The sequence below is a fragment of the Penicillium citrinum genome, assembly GCF_028827155.1.
Source record: "Penicillium citrinum strain IBT 23319 chromosome Unknown utg000007l:1.0-2040159.0:1.0-2041076.0, whole genome shotgun sequence".
NCBI lineage: Eukaryota > Fungi > Ascomycota > Eurotiomycetes > Eurotiales > Aspergillaceae > Penicillium > Penicillium citrinum.
The window spans coordinates 1,502,702-1,517,624 of NW_026622692.1; the positions used below are offsets into that span (position 1 = coordinate 1,502,702).

Here is a 14,923-nt window from a genome sequence, read left to right on the forward strand (position 1 = left end):
GTTATCATTTAGGTTTTTTTTTCATCGAGGCTGAAATTAGGTGGAAGAGTTCTCGTTTGGGGCTGAAGTTGTGTTGAGGACCCTTAAATTGGAGTCCCTGCCCTGCTCACGCATGGTTGATTCTTGATAATCTTCTATCCTCACCTTAATCTCAACGCCCTATTGCATAGTTTTTCGACTATCTGGAGACCTGGGTCATATTAGTTTATAATAATTACCGTTTTTCTCGCACCACGAGTATGCACTCCAAGGCCCTTGCTCTGCTGGGCCTTTCGGCCTCTGTCCTGGCCACCGCCGAACTGGAGAAGAAGCAATATGGTGACTCGAATGATTACTATAACAGTCTCATGAGTGATCTCAACAGCGTGTAAGGATTCCCACCATGGGCCCGACCCATGTTCGATCTAATCTGGAGATAACAGGGCTACGGACACCGACTATCTCAACTATCTTACGGACTACACCGATATCCTCAACGGCTATACTGATATCCTCAGTAATGTGCCTACCAACTACTTGAGTGACTATAGCCACTACCTAACTGAAACCGCCGACTATCCCAGCGCGACGAACCTGGGCGGTCTCGGTCACAGTGAGACCAAGACAACCACTGGCGGTTCCAACATGCCATCTGTGACGACAGGCCCAGAGATGCCTACTCTGAGCGGAGATGTGCCACCAGCTTCTATTCAATCCGTCCTGATTACTGCAATCCCATCCTCATACCTGTCCGATCTCGCTGACCCGTCGGCACGGTCATCGATGTTCAACGAGATCGCTAACGGTCACTACCCTCAGTGGTACCAAGATCTGCCAAGCAATGTCAAAAGCTGGGTTTCAGAGCACTATGAGCCCACTGGAGGACCTGGCCACGCCGCACCTGGCAACTCCGCACCTGCGAACGGAGTCATGGCGTCTGGAGCTGTGGTAGCGGCGGGGTTATTGGCACTGGCAGTGATGTTATAGATATCATCAAGCATGGTAGTAATAGCAGGGATGTCAAATTTGAATGTGATAAGCCTATAGTGGGTCTTGCAGATACCCCGGATCTGTCATTCATCACTCCTCCTCATTTTATCAGCTGAACACATACAAATGAGATAAAGTAATGTAATATTGAGATGTGAATCTTCGGGGAGATCGCCGCGGGTCAAACCGGACTCCACCAAACCGATGTCTGCCCGGTTGTGATTGGTTGATTTTGGGTTATCGCGTGAGTCAGCCAAAGATAAGAAATGCTCAGCTGAGAGTTGCGAAGGGGGGAATGACCTTTCCATCTGAACTCTTCCTTTTCCTCCTCTCTCTTCTTCTTCTTCTCAACTGCGTCTTCTACATCTCTCCCTGCTTTTTAGAATTAGACTCTAGCGGGACTTCATTGCTATATTTCTTTGTTTGTTCATCCTTCGACTCTCCGCCTAGATATCCCTACAGTCCCCGCCTATCGCTTTCCCCGGATTTAGTCTCCACGCAGTCGAACTATACGCCCTTGACTGGCGCGATTTTCAACTCCTACAAGCTTTGATCTTGATCTTCATAGATTATGCCTCTGCCGCTTTTACACAACGTACTTGCTGGGTCTCTTCCAGATCACTGTGAACCCTCATCGCCACTATTGACCGCTATCTCCTCACATCTCCACATCTGCCTCCCCACTCCTCTCGCGCTGATCTCCTCCGTTCTCGGCACTCTAAGCATCGTCTCATGGCTCTTCGCCCAGTTGCCACAAATATATAAAAACTACCAGCTTCAATCAACCTCCGGACTGTCCTTGTTTTTCCTTGTCATCTGGTGCCTCGGCGATGTGAGCAATCTTCTTGGTGCTCTCTTCACCCGCCAGGCTGGCTGGCAAGTCGTGGTCGCGAGCTATTACGTTCTTGTTGATGTTGCGTTGGTGACTCAGTTTTTCTGGTATACGCATTATAAAGCGCGCCGCTACGACGGTTACAATGAATTACCACGGTCCCACGATCCCTCCGGTTCCGCTCCCGATCTCGTACAGGGTGTTCCCTTGTTTGATGACAATGCAGCTCACCAATCGCCTGCACCTGTCGACATGACATCAAAGAAATACGAAGCCAACGACACGGGTGTACAGACTGAGTCCATATCCAACTCAGCAGTAGGTCGCACCGCCTCATATACAAACGAGAAGTCAAACTCTTCGCGTCGGTCAATTCGGGTCAAAAGCAGCGCCTCGAGTCCTCCATTTGCTCTACCCCGCACCATGCTCATTGCATCGCTACTTTGCGCTGTTGCTGCCAATGCGAGCCCTACTGGCACTGCTCCTTCGCCTCACCCACCCATCTACAATGCACCTAAGGAGACAGTTATTGAGATCGTGGGCCGTATCTTTTCTTGGATGTCAACTATCCTGTACCTGGGATCTCGCCCTCCCCAGCTGATTAAAAACCACCGTCGCAAGAGTACAGAAGGGCTTTCACCACTTCTCTTCATGGCTGCCTTCGGTGGAAACTTCTTCTACTCTACCTCTTTGCTCACGAATCCGAACGCATGGTACGACTTTGCTCCATATGGTGGTGGAGGCTGGGCCGATGTTCACGGTAACTCTCGCTGGGAGTATATTGGACGGACCATTCCATTTTTCCTGGGTGCATTTGGCGTCCTATTTTTCGACGGCTTCATGGGGGTGCAGTTCTTGATGTATGGGTCGCAGGATGATGACAGCGAGAGTTATCTTGGCTCTGAAAATGGAGACCCTAAGCGCGGCCGCAGTAAGTGGCGTCGTGTACGTGGCTGGATGCGTGGTTGGATCCCTTCGACATCGCCGGAGCGAGCTGAATATACACACTCGGGACCTTCGCTGGAAGGCCAGGCCTTACTTGGACAAGACCAGGGACGATATGGAACTGTTTGAAAGTTGTTTATCTGGTTGGGTAAATCCATATATCATATACCTTTTCACCACTCTCGTAAGAGTGAGGGTGGTCATGACATATTAACGACATTACGACACCTCATTTGTTTCGGTTGACTCATGATCGCATGGGATTTTTTGTCTCGTTTTGTTTCATTCTACATCCTGGCCGCTGAATTCTTTACCATCTTTCGTGATGAATAAGATGACTCGGTCATGCTGCATATTTCGTTCTCATTGGGTCTCATCATTGGCGTTTCGATTTCTATACCACGGCGGGGAGGTATCAGGATGGGCATAGATTGGGGCTGAGACTATGACGATTACCATTACTTGCATCTGGGGACTTTCTGTACTGTACATATGTACACGTATTCTCATCAATTGAAATTCTTCTTCCTTTACTGATATCTACAATACTGTGATGGTCTGGCACCCGCAAAGCAACTAAACCTGGCCGTAGCCTTGTAGGCCGAGATGGAAGCAAAACAAATATCAAAATTTTGTCTACTTATAAACAAACACTGTAAAGAGGGATCAACAGATATTCCGTGTCCGGCGTTCCAACCCGTTCACAAGACATAGTGTCTCTGAACGGAAGTAATGGTATGCAAGACTTCAATCATGCTTTTCGTCTACTTTCAGCTTCACAAGTAATCATATAAGCCCGCATGATATTGACATTAAACAATCATCTAATTATAAACAAGTACTGCAAAGAGGAATCAACGGACACAGACCCGTCAGAAACCAAGCCAGCCCTATAAGGGAGGGAAGAAGGTAATGTGTACATGAAATATCCCGACCAATTCTGATCCAACCCATCTGCACTCTACCAATATCCTGGTATGAATTAAGGAAATAGCTCGAAGCAGTGTGCGCTATCCGAAATTGTCACGAACAGGAGCCAGCAATGGGAAAGAAACAAAGATTGGCCAAGGTCTTTCGGTGCCCTGGACGGGAGCCATATGAAATGGGTAACGCGGTAGGGGGCAGCATTAAGCAATATTCTTAGCAAGATAGAAGTGACAGAGAAATGGGCTTACGAGGCCCGGGTGAATGCAAGGGTTGACCGAAGAGAAGAAATCATATGAGAAAAGGGACATATTCACTCGTTGCTTGTTTTTGGATAGCTCATGACTGGGTGGGTGTTTTTGGGGGGGGGTTTCAAATGTCACTTCTTGCTGGAACTATGAGCCCAATGCTGCTGAAGCAAGACCAAAGATGGATAAAGAACAGAAAAGAGACACTCTGGGAATTGAAAACTACGATCTGGCGTGACCAGCAACAACCGAGATCGAAAGATCAACTATCCGCAGGGACCAACCCTTGCTATGCATCAAGTTCAAAGACAGTAATCACGTAACTGGGGAGGAAGAATAAAGCCAAGCTTAATACAAAGGTGACTTGACATCCTGAACTCCACGCCGGATCACATCTTCGATTCGCCAACGGGGAGGTGTCAACTGTACAGAGCGCTTGCGATGCCACTCTTTTTCCATCTCGGGAGGAGGGGCCATCTCTTCCGCGGGGGGGCAATGCACCACCGGCAATACCGGTCGAGAACTTGAGCTGAAGAACATTGCCGATTTCATCACAGGCAGTCAAGACTCGGTCGAGATCTTCCTTGGTGTGGGCAGCCGAGACGCAGAAACGAGCACGGGAGGAGACCAGTGGTGTGGCCGGGTAGCCGACAACCACGACGGAAATCTTTCGTCGGAGCATCTCGTGAGAAAAGGCGGGCATCTTGGCCGGGTTAAACAGAAGAACAGGAATGATGGGCGAATCATCATGGCCGTATACTATAAAACCAAGTCGCTTCAAACCGAGGCGAAGGTAACGCGAGTTGAAGGCCAAACGCTGTAAACGCTCTTCTCCCTGACCTGGGACGAGCTCACCGTTGATGATACGAAGAGCAGAAGAGATCTGCATCAGGACTGCAGGGGCAGGAGATTCACCATAAAATATACCCGAGTTGGTAGCCCGCAGCTTCTCGATCATAGCCCTGTCTGCGGCAATGTAACCGCCATTGGCACCGAAAGACTTAGTAAGTGTACCCATGAGAATATCAACTTCAGAAGTGTCAATGCTGAAATAATCACACACACCGCGACCCTGCGGGCCGATAGCTCCGATAGAGTGTGCTTCATCGACAAAAAGATTGAACTTGTAGCGATGCTTCAAGGCAACAAGACCAGGGAGGTTGCACATAGAACCTTCCATAGAGTAGAGACCTTCAACGACAACCAGAATCTTCTTCCAGGGACGGTGGGTGCGGGGTTGACCCTGAGAAATAGCCTCACGAAGCTTCAGTTCCAAATCCCTCATATCATTGTGCTTAAACATAGCAATGGAGGCACCTGAGAGACGAGCACCGAAGCGAATGGAAGCGTGGTTCAGTTCGTCAGAGATGAGCAGATCACCCTTACCAACGAGTGCAGGGAAGACATTGGCGTTAGTACCGAAACCCATTGAGAAGACCATGGACGCCTCCTTTCCAACAAATCGGGCAATCAGCTCCTCAACTTCGATATGAAGATCCTGGGTACCGGTTTCAGCTCGGGTACTGGGAGTTGCGATTCCATACTTGCGAACAGCTTCCTCCGCGACGTCGGCACAAGGGCCTTCAGATTGGGCAAATCCAAGATAATTGTACGAGCTCAGGTTGAGGGTATCGGTGGTGGTTCCAGTCAGGTAGAAGTGCTGGTTGTGGTCATCTGTGGCGCGGTCGATGAGGGTGATGGTACGTCCGGGAACGCCGGTGACGGGACGCTCAAAGCAATCATTAATTCGCAATTTGAGACGGCGCACATAGAAATTATCGAAGTCGCTATTTAGGGCACCGTAGCCGTTGCGAGGTTTCAAATGGCGATAATTCTCTTCCCGGAAGCGCTTGCCGAAGAAGTCACGAACGTGTCCAAAGGCAATTAGGATTAGATAGCTAATATAAGTCGTAAGCAGGTAATAATATGGTGGCTCATCCATCACCGGTTCAGGGAAGACACCACCAGGGTGTCGACTCGAGTACCGGTGGGAGGGGTGACCAATGGGGCCGAATTGGGCATGTTGCTTGGCCAGCCGACGGGCCTCCTCGGGAGAAGGAGGTTGAAAGAGTGTAGTCGGCATTTCGTCCATACTATGGTTATCAGCGGTAGCCGTAGAGAGGGAAATCGTCGGTAGGGACAGTGATGCCGAGCTAATTGGCGGAGAGGCGTTGTTAGGGGGGGGTTGCCACTGGTCGACTGGGGAGCCACCTGGATAGGTTGAGGCTCAGCCTTGGATTTAGGAGAGCTCGAGAACAATTGAGAAAGGCGATTGGATTTGACCGAAGGCGCCTTGATGGCAATACCACCCTTTCCGGAGGAAGGAGAGAAGGACGGCGAGTTGGAAGTGTCGTTGGAGGAAGAGTTGCTGCTAAACCGACGAGGCATCGCAGAGGGAAGCAACGATTCGGAGATGAACTGTTCTAGACAGTACTGACACTGTCTTGATACTTTTGTTGGTGGAGTTTGGCGCGTTGTGGGATCAACGCGTCAAGACGAGTTTGGGGTCGAGACAAGGTCTACTACCCACGAAGGAGACAAGATAGTGGGATAGATCGAAGACCGAAAGGCAAAGAGATATCCAGCAAAGGCTCTCCTTAGTCGAGTTCCCGATTTTTTAGGTTGTCCGAGAACAATCGGAGGTGATCTGAGGATGCGGCGAAAGATCGTCAGCTGGGATAGGCCCCCAAATAGAAGATTCGAGCTCGAGGATGGCGAGCTAGGAATAGGTCGTTCGAGGTCAAAGGAATAGGGAGAGATTCGCTATCAAGAAGAATCATTGACGAAGACGTACCTCCAGGTGGTTCAATTGTAGATTATTGTCGCGGTGTATGTATCCGAAGACCTCCGGCTGACAGAAGAGGGAGAAGTCTTGGGTAATTTTTGTGGCTTCAACACGTGGAAGACCAACAAAAAAAAGGGGTGGGGGGGGGAAGGAATCAAACAAGGGGTGTGGTGGGGGAATTTAAGTCCAGCGATAAACCAAGACTCTATTCCCAATCACGAACCCGTTGATATAGATTTAAGCAAAAGACAGAGAGATCGAAAAGAGGAAGAAAGTGAAGAAGGGAAGATGACCCCCCGTCTACTTCGTCAATACAAAAGAGTTACCCTGCATCGAGCCATCATCCGGTCCCCTGGTATCATGAAATACATCATAAATACCACCGTAACTCTGCTCAGGCGATAGTGGACCCAGTAATTTACAGTATCAATACAAAGAGACTAATTTTTTTCCCTCGTGGATCCACCTTCAACCAAAGAACCCGAACAAGGGCAGACACAAGAAAATTAAGGGCATTCATTAGTGCTGGTAATGTACTATGTATATGATGAAAGAGGCGTGAGCTGGTCAGTGCTTGCATTTATTCCCAACTGTTCATGACCGGGTCATTTCATCGTTACATAGGACATATGTACTGTACTATGTATGCACATCGGTAACGACTTTTTATTAGTTATGCACGTATATGCAGAGCTGTATCATTTCAGGGGCACTGGTTAGTTAACTAACTATAACTAGTTACGGCTTACAAACAAGGCTTGGATAGACAAAAGTCCTTGCATACTATGTACATTTTAAATTCAAGACTGTCACAAATCCTCACTCATTACTCTGTAATTAGTCACAAAGTCACAATATGAATTTCAGTTTGGACTCGGACGTGATATCTGCATCGATGAAAACGGCCACGGTCAAGGCCGAGGGAAAAACGGTCATGGCCGAGGCCGTGACCCTCGATCAATTGGATCGAGCTGAGCTTTTCCAAAGACCTGATTAACCCACCCCCCCCACTATTATTCCACTGCTATTCCCACTGCTGTGGGAACGGAGATGGTTTATGTCAGGCCTGAGGCATCAAGTGTCACATTGGCCCGCATTCCGTTTGCCGCTTTGCCGCATGCCGCATGCCGCATTGAGGAGAAATCTAGAGATGGAAAGTAGAAAAAGAAGTTGAAAGGATATTTTCCTCTTATTCCAATTATCAATGAAATTGATTCGACTTTGACTCTTTACTAGGGATAGAACCCTTCTCCTCTTTACATATCAACTGTAGTAGAGCGTGCTGATCATCCCACCATCAGCGGGCACTGCTTCATTCTTCCCGCAACTGGCGGCCGCTTGAAAGCCGCGGCAATCCAATCTACCCGATTGATCGAATGGATCGGATTCCGCCACCACGAAAACCACGAAATCCCTGTCAGTCTGGGCTGAGCATTGTGCTTAAGGATTCGTGCTATCGAATTTTCTTGCATGAAGGTCAATCCTTGCACCTTCAATCCCACGAGACTCGCTGCTGTCGACGTACTCGAACCTGCGAAGAAGCTTATAGTCCGGCGGTGACTTCGCTCATATAATTTAACTATTTCCAAACCCGCCGATTAACCTTCCTCCCCTGGACCACACGAAAACTTGAACCTTCGGAATAAAAGACCATCGACATAGATAGGATTCTCTCCTCTCTCTTCCTGTTTTTCTCGACTCCGTGTTCCGTCTTCCTGTCTACAGAAGGTCACAGTGCGAATATTGGAACAATGCCGCATATCGATGAGGTTGGGAGTTCAGACGTAAAGGAACTATGGCGTCACTCAGCACCTGAGTCCACACAGATATATGATTTTATGACCAAAGTAAACAAGAAGTATGGTCTATCATTGTCGGATTATGATGCGCTGTGGAAATGGAGTACATCTGAGCCGGCTCAATTCTGGGAAGAGATTTGGCATTATACACATATCAAAGCCCACACGCCATACAAGAAAGTGAGTTACGAGAATATTCCAACCGTATAGTAAGAGACCGTCAGAATTGACAATTAAATTGTGCTTTGCTTAGGTTCTTGAATCTAACCAGCCACTATTCCCCCGGCCTGCATTCTTTGAAGGAAGCACTCTCAACTTCGCCGAGAACCTTCTGTTCCCGTCAGCTAATCCAGATGAGGACTCGATTGCCATAATTGGCGCCACAGAGGCAGATCGCGAGTTCATCTCCTGGAAAGAGCTGCGTGAGCGAGTACGCCAGTCTGCCAATGCTCTGAAAGAAGCAGGTCTCCAATCTGGTGACCGTGTTGCAGGATTTGTGGGTAATCATGCGAATGCAGTGGTTGCCATGCTGGCTGCGACATCTATCGGTGCCTTTTGGACTGGTGTCTCTCCGGATACCGGTGTGCACGCCGTCCTGGAGCGATTGAAGCAGATTGAACCTAAAGTTTTCTTCGCGGACAACTCATCTCTTTACAATGGCAAGGTTCACTGCTCTCACGCTAAAGTCTGCGAAATCGTGCCCGAGTTACCCAACTTAGAGCTTTTGGTCATTTTTGAAGTAGCGAAGTCGCTAGACTTCGATATCAAGGATGTCCGGCCCCAGAATGGAAACGTGGTCACCTTTGGATCCTTCTTGTCTAATGTTCAAGACCAAGCAGCACCTTTGGAGTTTGTTAGCCTGAAACCGGATCATCCAGTTTATATTCTGTATTCCTCAGGCACCACCGGGGCTCCCAAACCCATTGTGCATGGTTCGCTGGGTACCTTATTACAGCATAAGAAAGAGCATCTCCTTCACTGCGAGATTCGGCCCGGAGATCGACTCTTCTACTTCACAACCACAACGTGGATGATGTGGCACTGGCTCGTTTCTGGCCTAGCTAGTGGAGCTACGATTGTGTTGTACGATGGCTCACCGTTTCGTCCATTTGATGAGGAGGGCGGCAAAGGCGAAATGTCTATGCCTCGTCTCATCGAAGAACTCCAAATCACCCACTTCGGAACTTCTGCAAAGTATCTCTCCATGCTAGAGCAGGCCGCCTTGAATCCTAGCAAACATCAACACCGCCCGGTTAGTCTCAAGACTTTGAAAGCTATCTTTAGTACCGGATCGCCCCTAGCCCCTTCGACTTTTGAGTACATCTACTCTTCCATTCATTCTGATATCATGCTGGGATCTATTACTGGTGGCACAGACATTCTGTCACTTTTCTGTTCCGGATGCCCGATTTTACCCGTCTACAAAGGCGAAATTCAATGCCGTTCCCTCGGTATGGCGGTGTCTGTTTTTGATTATGCAGGCAAAGATATCAGCACTTCGGGCGAACCAGGTGATCTAGTCTGCACAGTACCTTTTCCAGCCCAGCCGGTTATGTTCTGGCCGCCAGGCCCGACAGGTCTAGAAAAATATCGAAAGAGCTACTTCGACGTCTTCGGTCCATCAGTTTGGCACCACGGAGACTTCGTTCGCTTGAACCCAGAAACAGGTGGTGTGGTCATGCTAGGCCGCAGTGACGGCGTACTGAAGCCCTCTGGCGTTAGATTCGGAAGTGCAGAAATATACAATATACTCCTCAAGCATTTCGCAGAGGAAGTTGAAGATTCCCTGTGTATTGGCCGAAGACGAGAGGGTATCGACACCGACGAGACCGTGGTGCTCTTCGTGAGACTTGCACCTGGTAGCACCGTTAATGTGAAAAAGCTTTCATCCCGAATTCAAGCAGTTATTCGCAAGGAATTAAGCCCTCGCCATGTGCCTGGCGTCATCGATGCCTGTCCCGAAATCCCGGTCACTTCGAATGGCAAGAAAGTTGAGAACGCTGTGAAACAGATCTTATGTGGATTGAGCATTAAGATTGGTGCTAGCGTGGCGAACGCCTCTTGTCTTGATTGGTATCGTAAATGGGCCTCTGAGAATCCCTAAATTTATCAAAAGAGAAAAAAAAAAGATGATTTATGTGAACAAGACTTGGGGTTGGTGTTGCGGACTACTATGTCATCCTGGATCTAGACTATTGGTAATTAGGTCAGCACAACACATTTATCAAAATCTCCTATTTAGAAACAATTTTGAGAAATCCCAGATGAATTATTCAGCAATTATAATGCCTATGACAAAGAAATCCCTTCGAGAGTAAATGAAGTTGGTCGAGTCCAGATTAATCGAACATAAGGTGGATTATCTAATCGGCTTCGGCGCAGTTCTCCGGAATCGATTCTTCGCCGCGCTGAACTTCCGACCTCCGCAAGATCGAAGCCGAATAGCTCATAGAACGCAGTATTTCATTTTAGTGTTTTTTTTGACGTGCCTCGGAACTCACAAATCATGCGCCGTTCTGCATTGCGGGCTATTGAGTCCGCAAAGCCCATTGCCCGAGCTCCTCGCTCGGTGTCGAGGAGCTTTGCTACTCTGAATGAAGCGTCCAAGGTAATAACATCACCAAGCATCCATTCCACTTATACGACCTCTAACTGGATCTATTTTTCACGATAGGACCCTTCCGAGCTTGACCAGATCACCACTCTCCCAAACGGAATTCGCGTTGCCACTGAGTCATTACCGGGCCCCTTCTCAGGCGTCGGAGTTTACGTTGACGCTGGTTCTCGGTACGAAGATGCTAGCCTGCGGGGAGTCAGTCATATTATGGACCGATTGGCATTCAAATCGACCAAGAAGCACACCGGCGATCAGATGCTCGAAGAACTTGAGGCTTTGGGCGGTAACATCCAGTGTGCTTCCTCACGAGAGTCATTGATGTACCAGTCTGCCAGCTTCAATTCGGCCGTCCCCACTACCCTTGGCCTGTTGGCAGAGACCATTCGAGATCCTCTGATCACAGAAGAAGAAGTTTTGCAACAACTTGCGGTGGCGGAGTATGAGATCGGTGAGATTTGGGCGAAACCCGAACTTATCCTGCCTGAGCTCGTCCACATGACTGCATACCGGGATAACACTCTGGGCAACCCTTTGCTATGCCCGGAAGAACGTTTGGGGGAGATCAACAAGGCGACGGTTGAGCGGTACAGAGAGGTCTTTTTCAACCCAGACCGAATGGTGGTGGCGTTTGCCGGTGTTCCCCACGCCGAGGCTATCAAACTCACTGAACAGTACTTCGGTGATATGCAAGCGAGGGACATGACAAAAGGCCCTGTTCTGTCTGGCTCAGGAATTGATACCACTCTATCCTCCTCCCATGCTGCGGCCAAGGAAGGTCAAATCCCGACTGTCCCTCAGTTTACTGCTTCCTCGACAGTGAGCAGCCCGGCCGCATCCCAAAACACGCAATCTTCGCTCCTATCCAAGCTTCCATTCCTTAAGAAATTGTCGGGATCCCCGTCAAAAGACGGCGCAGTTACACCTCTCGACCCATCTTTGATTGAGCCCTCTACACTCGACCTCCGACGACCCGCACACTACACCGGAGGCTTCGTGGCGCTCCCCCCCGATTCCGCCGCCTGCTAACCCCATGCTTCCTCGTCTGAGCCATATCCACCTTGCCTTTGAGGCACTTCCCATCTCCTCTCCGGATATCTATGCCCTTGCTACCCTCCAAACTCTCCTTGGAGGCGGTGGCTCTTTCTCAGCAGGTGGACCCGGAAAGGGCATGTACTCTAGACTTTATACCAATGTGCTGAACCAGCACGGCTGGGTCGAGAGTTGCATTGCTTTCAATCACAGTTATACTGACAGTGGTATCTTCGGTATTTCGGCCTCATGCAGCCCAACCCGGACCACCGAGATGCTGGAGGTTATGTGCCGTGAGCTGCAGTCTCTTACACTGGACAGTGGATTTTCCGCACTGCAAACCCAAGAAGTCAACCGGGCCAAGAACCAACTTCGCTCTTCGCTACTCATGAACCTTGAGTCTCGCATGGTCGAGCTCGAGGACCTTGGACGTCAAGTTCAAGTGCATGGCCGCAAGGTTGGCGTTCGTGAAATGTGCGACCAGATCGAGGCCTTGACCGTTGAGGATCTTCGTCGTGTGGCTCGTCATGTTTTCGGAGGCCATGTCCAGAACAATGGACAAGGAACTGGCAAGCCCACTGTTGTCCTGCAAGAGGGTGAATTGGAAGGATACAAACTTCGGTCTTTCCCTTGGGAAGAAATCCAAGAGCGTATTTCCCGGTGGAAGCTTGGCCGGAGGTAAATACCATACCTCAAACTTGAATTATATACGAGGTGATAAGTACTTCCATCCAGAGGATGTGCTCATATACTTCGAGAAGTGTAGAACGATTATAATGGGGGACCGCATTTTGCATGGAGAGACAATGTGTACAATAGACTCTGGCCAACACAACTCTGTAAATTACCAATTTTTGACCCTTTGATTTGGTATCTCAATTCACTCAATTCAATAGAATCATTTCATATTTATTTCAATTGATTATAATATAATCCCTACTAAATTTGTTTGGCCAGTTTGCGATTACGTCGGGTTGAGGCGGGTCCAAGCTTGCTCGCCGCTTTTGCCCGGCAAAAAAGTCGGTCCCGAAACTCGCGCGGTTCTTCCAACTTGAACCATCAACCACCTCTTCTTAACACAGCCCAGTCTCTTTCATCCCCATCTGTCATCCAACGCCCCCTTTATATCCGTCAAAATGGTCAAGCTCCACGAGGTCGAGGATGAGGCTTTCACCGACAAGCCCCAGGCCAGCAAGAACGACGCTCTGCTGGTTTCCGATGATGAGGATGAGGACTACAGCGACACCGGTGAGTTTTTGATTACCTTCTGCTAGCCTTCATCGCGATCGCACATCTTCTATAATGCACCAATCGGATCTTCATACGTCGCGACTGGATACTTCAACGCGTCTTTTTATCACAAGTCGGACTTGAACCTTGTTTTACGAAGAATTCGTGGCGACATCCCCGGAACTAAATCCATCCCGAAGAATTGACGAGCATCGTTGTCGAAATAATGAATTGACGTCTGACATACACCTTTTTCAACACTACAGATTCAGAGATCTCTGAGGCTGAGGACGAAGAGGAGCTCGATGAGGAGAGCTTCGCCGAGCGTCTCTCCGCCCTGAAAGACATGATCCCTCCCTCTGCCCGCCGTACCGTCTCCAACACGGTCTCTTCCGTCACATCTTTCACCAAGGCCAGCGTCTCCTTCAGTGGTAAGGCCCTTTGGATCATCAGCACCAGCGCCTTCTTGATTGGTGTCCCCTGGGCTCTCGCCTACGCTGAGGAGGAGCAGTACATCCAGATGGAGCGTGAACAGGGCATGATTAAGGGTGCCAACGAGGTATGTTTGAACTTTGGAAATGATTGAGTTCTAAGCGTGAGGCAGTGTTCGCTGGCGCGAGGAATCAATTGGGCAAAATACTGACGACATTCCTCCTTAACAGATGCTCACACCCGGTGCCGAGCCCGAGAAGCAGGAGGCCCAACCCACTTTGTAAATTAATACCACAACCGGAAACCAGGAGAAATGGCAATGAACCGAGTGACTCGATCGACAACATCCCGACTAGATAGGGATGTGTCTGGATACCTGTAGGTTATCCAGTTGGTGTTCCGATCAAATGACTGGTAATATACCCGACGGTAGCCAATCGAACTCATGATCGTGCTTTGGTCAACATGAAAAGACCTAAGCGATGGACGCAAACGATACCATGGAGTCATTCGGTTTCGATAATGCTGCCCTGTTCTCTTTTTTTATTGCTTCCTTGATGTCTTCTTCCAGAAATTTTTGGCTCCGGCAGCTCATGCATACATGTATTTGTACAATCACAATCATCTTCTTTCCTCTTTTTGAAGGCCTTTTAATACTTAGCCATTCTGTGTCTACAATCTTCTCTGGTGTAAAAGTTACTTGTTTTCATCTACAATTACTCCATCCAGTTTTCGTCATCTCCATAACAAACACCACGGTATCATGAATTCCCTCCACCCCACAGCATGTCTCGCTGCAGCGAGACATCTTGGGAGTGCCTTGGAAAGATTTGCTCTTGCATTCATCGCCAATAATGTGAAGCACATCCATCCAATGTATCTGGGGTGGCCAGTGTTTTGGACTGACATGTTTCCATTGCGTCTAGGCCCCGGGGAAGTACAGACGGAGTCTGCAAAACCTTTTGCAGGCTCCCTCCGAAGAGATTGGAATCTCGTCGGCGCACCTATGAGTGAGTCGTTTCCTGATATATTGACAAGGCAATATGGCCAGACTTGGAAGTCGAACAATCCTCGGGAATTGATGTGGGGAATACAATATACAATTGGACACAT

The 14,923-nt window shown here is 48.9% G+C and overlaps 6 protein-coding genes across 6 annotated transcripts; 5 read left to right on the forward strand and 1 right to left on the reverse strand.

Moving 5' to 3' along the window:
- Positions 1-239: 239 nt before the first annotated feature.
- On the forward strand, positions 240-966 carry N7469_008224 (uncharacterized protein; the record flags this gene model as incomplete). The annotated part of the gene is made up of 2 exons (XM_056647142.1): positions 240-367; positions 423-966. 2 exons carry the CDS (start codon positions 240-242, stop codon positions 964-966), a joined length of 672 nt encoding a protein of 223 aa, XP_056498693.1.
- Positions 967-1,540: 574 nt separating this feature from the next.
- Positions 1,541-2,875, forward strand: N7469_008225 (PQ-loop repeat-containing protein; the record flags this gene model as incomplete). Its single annotated transcript, XM_056647143.1, has 1 exon — positions 1,541-2,875. The coding sequence occupies one exon, from the start codon at positions 1,541-1,543 to the stop codon at positions 2,873-2,875; it is 1,335 nt and encodes a 444-aa protein (XP_056498694.1).
- Positions 2,876-4,207: 1,332 nt separating this feature from the next.
- lcb2 (putative serine palmitoyltransferase 2) lies at positions 4,208-6,306 on the reverse strand (the record flags this gene model as incomplete). The annotated part of the gene is made up of 2 exons (XM_056647144.1): positions 4,208-6,071; positions 6,119-6,306. 2 exons carry the CDS (start codon positions 6,304-6,306, stop codon positions 4,208-4,210), a joined length of 2,052 nt encoding a protein of 683 aa, XP_056498695.1.
- Positions 6,307-8,454: 2,148 nt separating this feature from the next.
- Positions 8,455-10,606, forward strand: N7469_008227 (acetoacetate--CoA ligase family protein; the record flags this gene model as incomplete). Its single annotated transcript, XM_056647145.1, has 2 exons — positions 8,455-8,682; positions 8,756-10,606. The coding sequence occupies 2 exons, from the start codon at positions 8,455-8,457 to the stop codon at positions 10,604-10,606; spliced, it is 2,079 nt and encodes a 692-aa protein (XP_056498696.1).
- A 402-nt stretch (positions 10,607-11,008) lies between these two features.
- On the forward strand, positions 11,009-12,830 carry N7469_008228 (mitochondrial-processing protease subunit alpha; the record flags this gene model as incomplete). Its single annotated transcript, XM_056647146.1, has 3 exons — positions 11,009-11,110; positions 11,177-12,006; positions 12,065-12,830. 3 exons carry the CDS (start codon positions 11,009-11,011, stop codon positions 12,828-12,830), a joined length of 1,698 nt encoding a protein of 565 aa, XP_056498697.1.
- Positions 12,831-13,269: 439 nt separating this feature from the next.
- On the forward strand, positions 13,270-14,209 carry N7469_008229 (mitochondrial import receptor subunit TOM22). The gene is made up of 3 exons (XM_056647147.1): positions 13,270-13,396; positions 13,645-13,937; positions 14,041-14,209. Exons 1-3 carry the CDS (start codon positions 13,285-13,287, stop codon positions 14,092-14,094), a joined length of 459 nt encoding a protein of 152 aa, XP_056498698.1. The 5' UTR covers positions 13,270-13,284; the 3' UTR covers positions 14,095-14,209.
- The last annotated feature ends 714 nt before the right edge of the window (positions 14,210-14,923 follow it).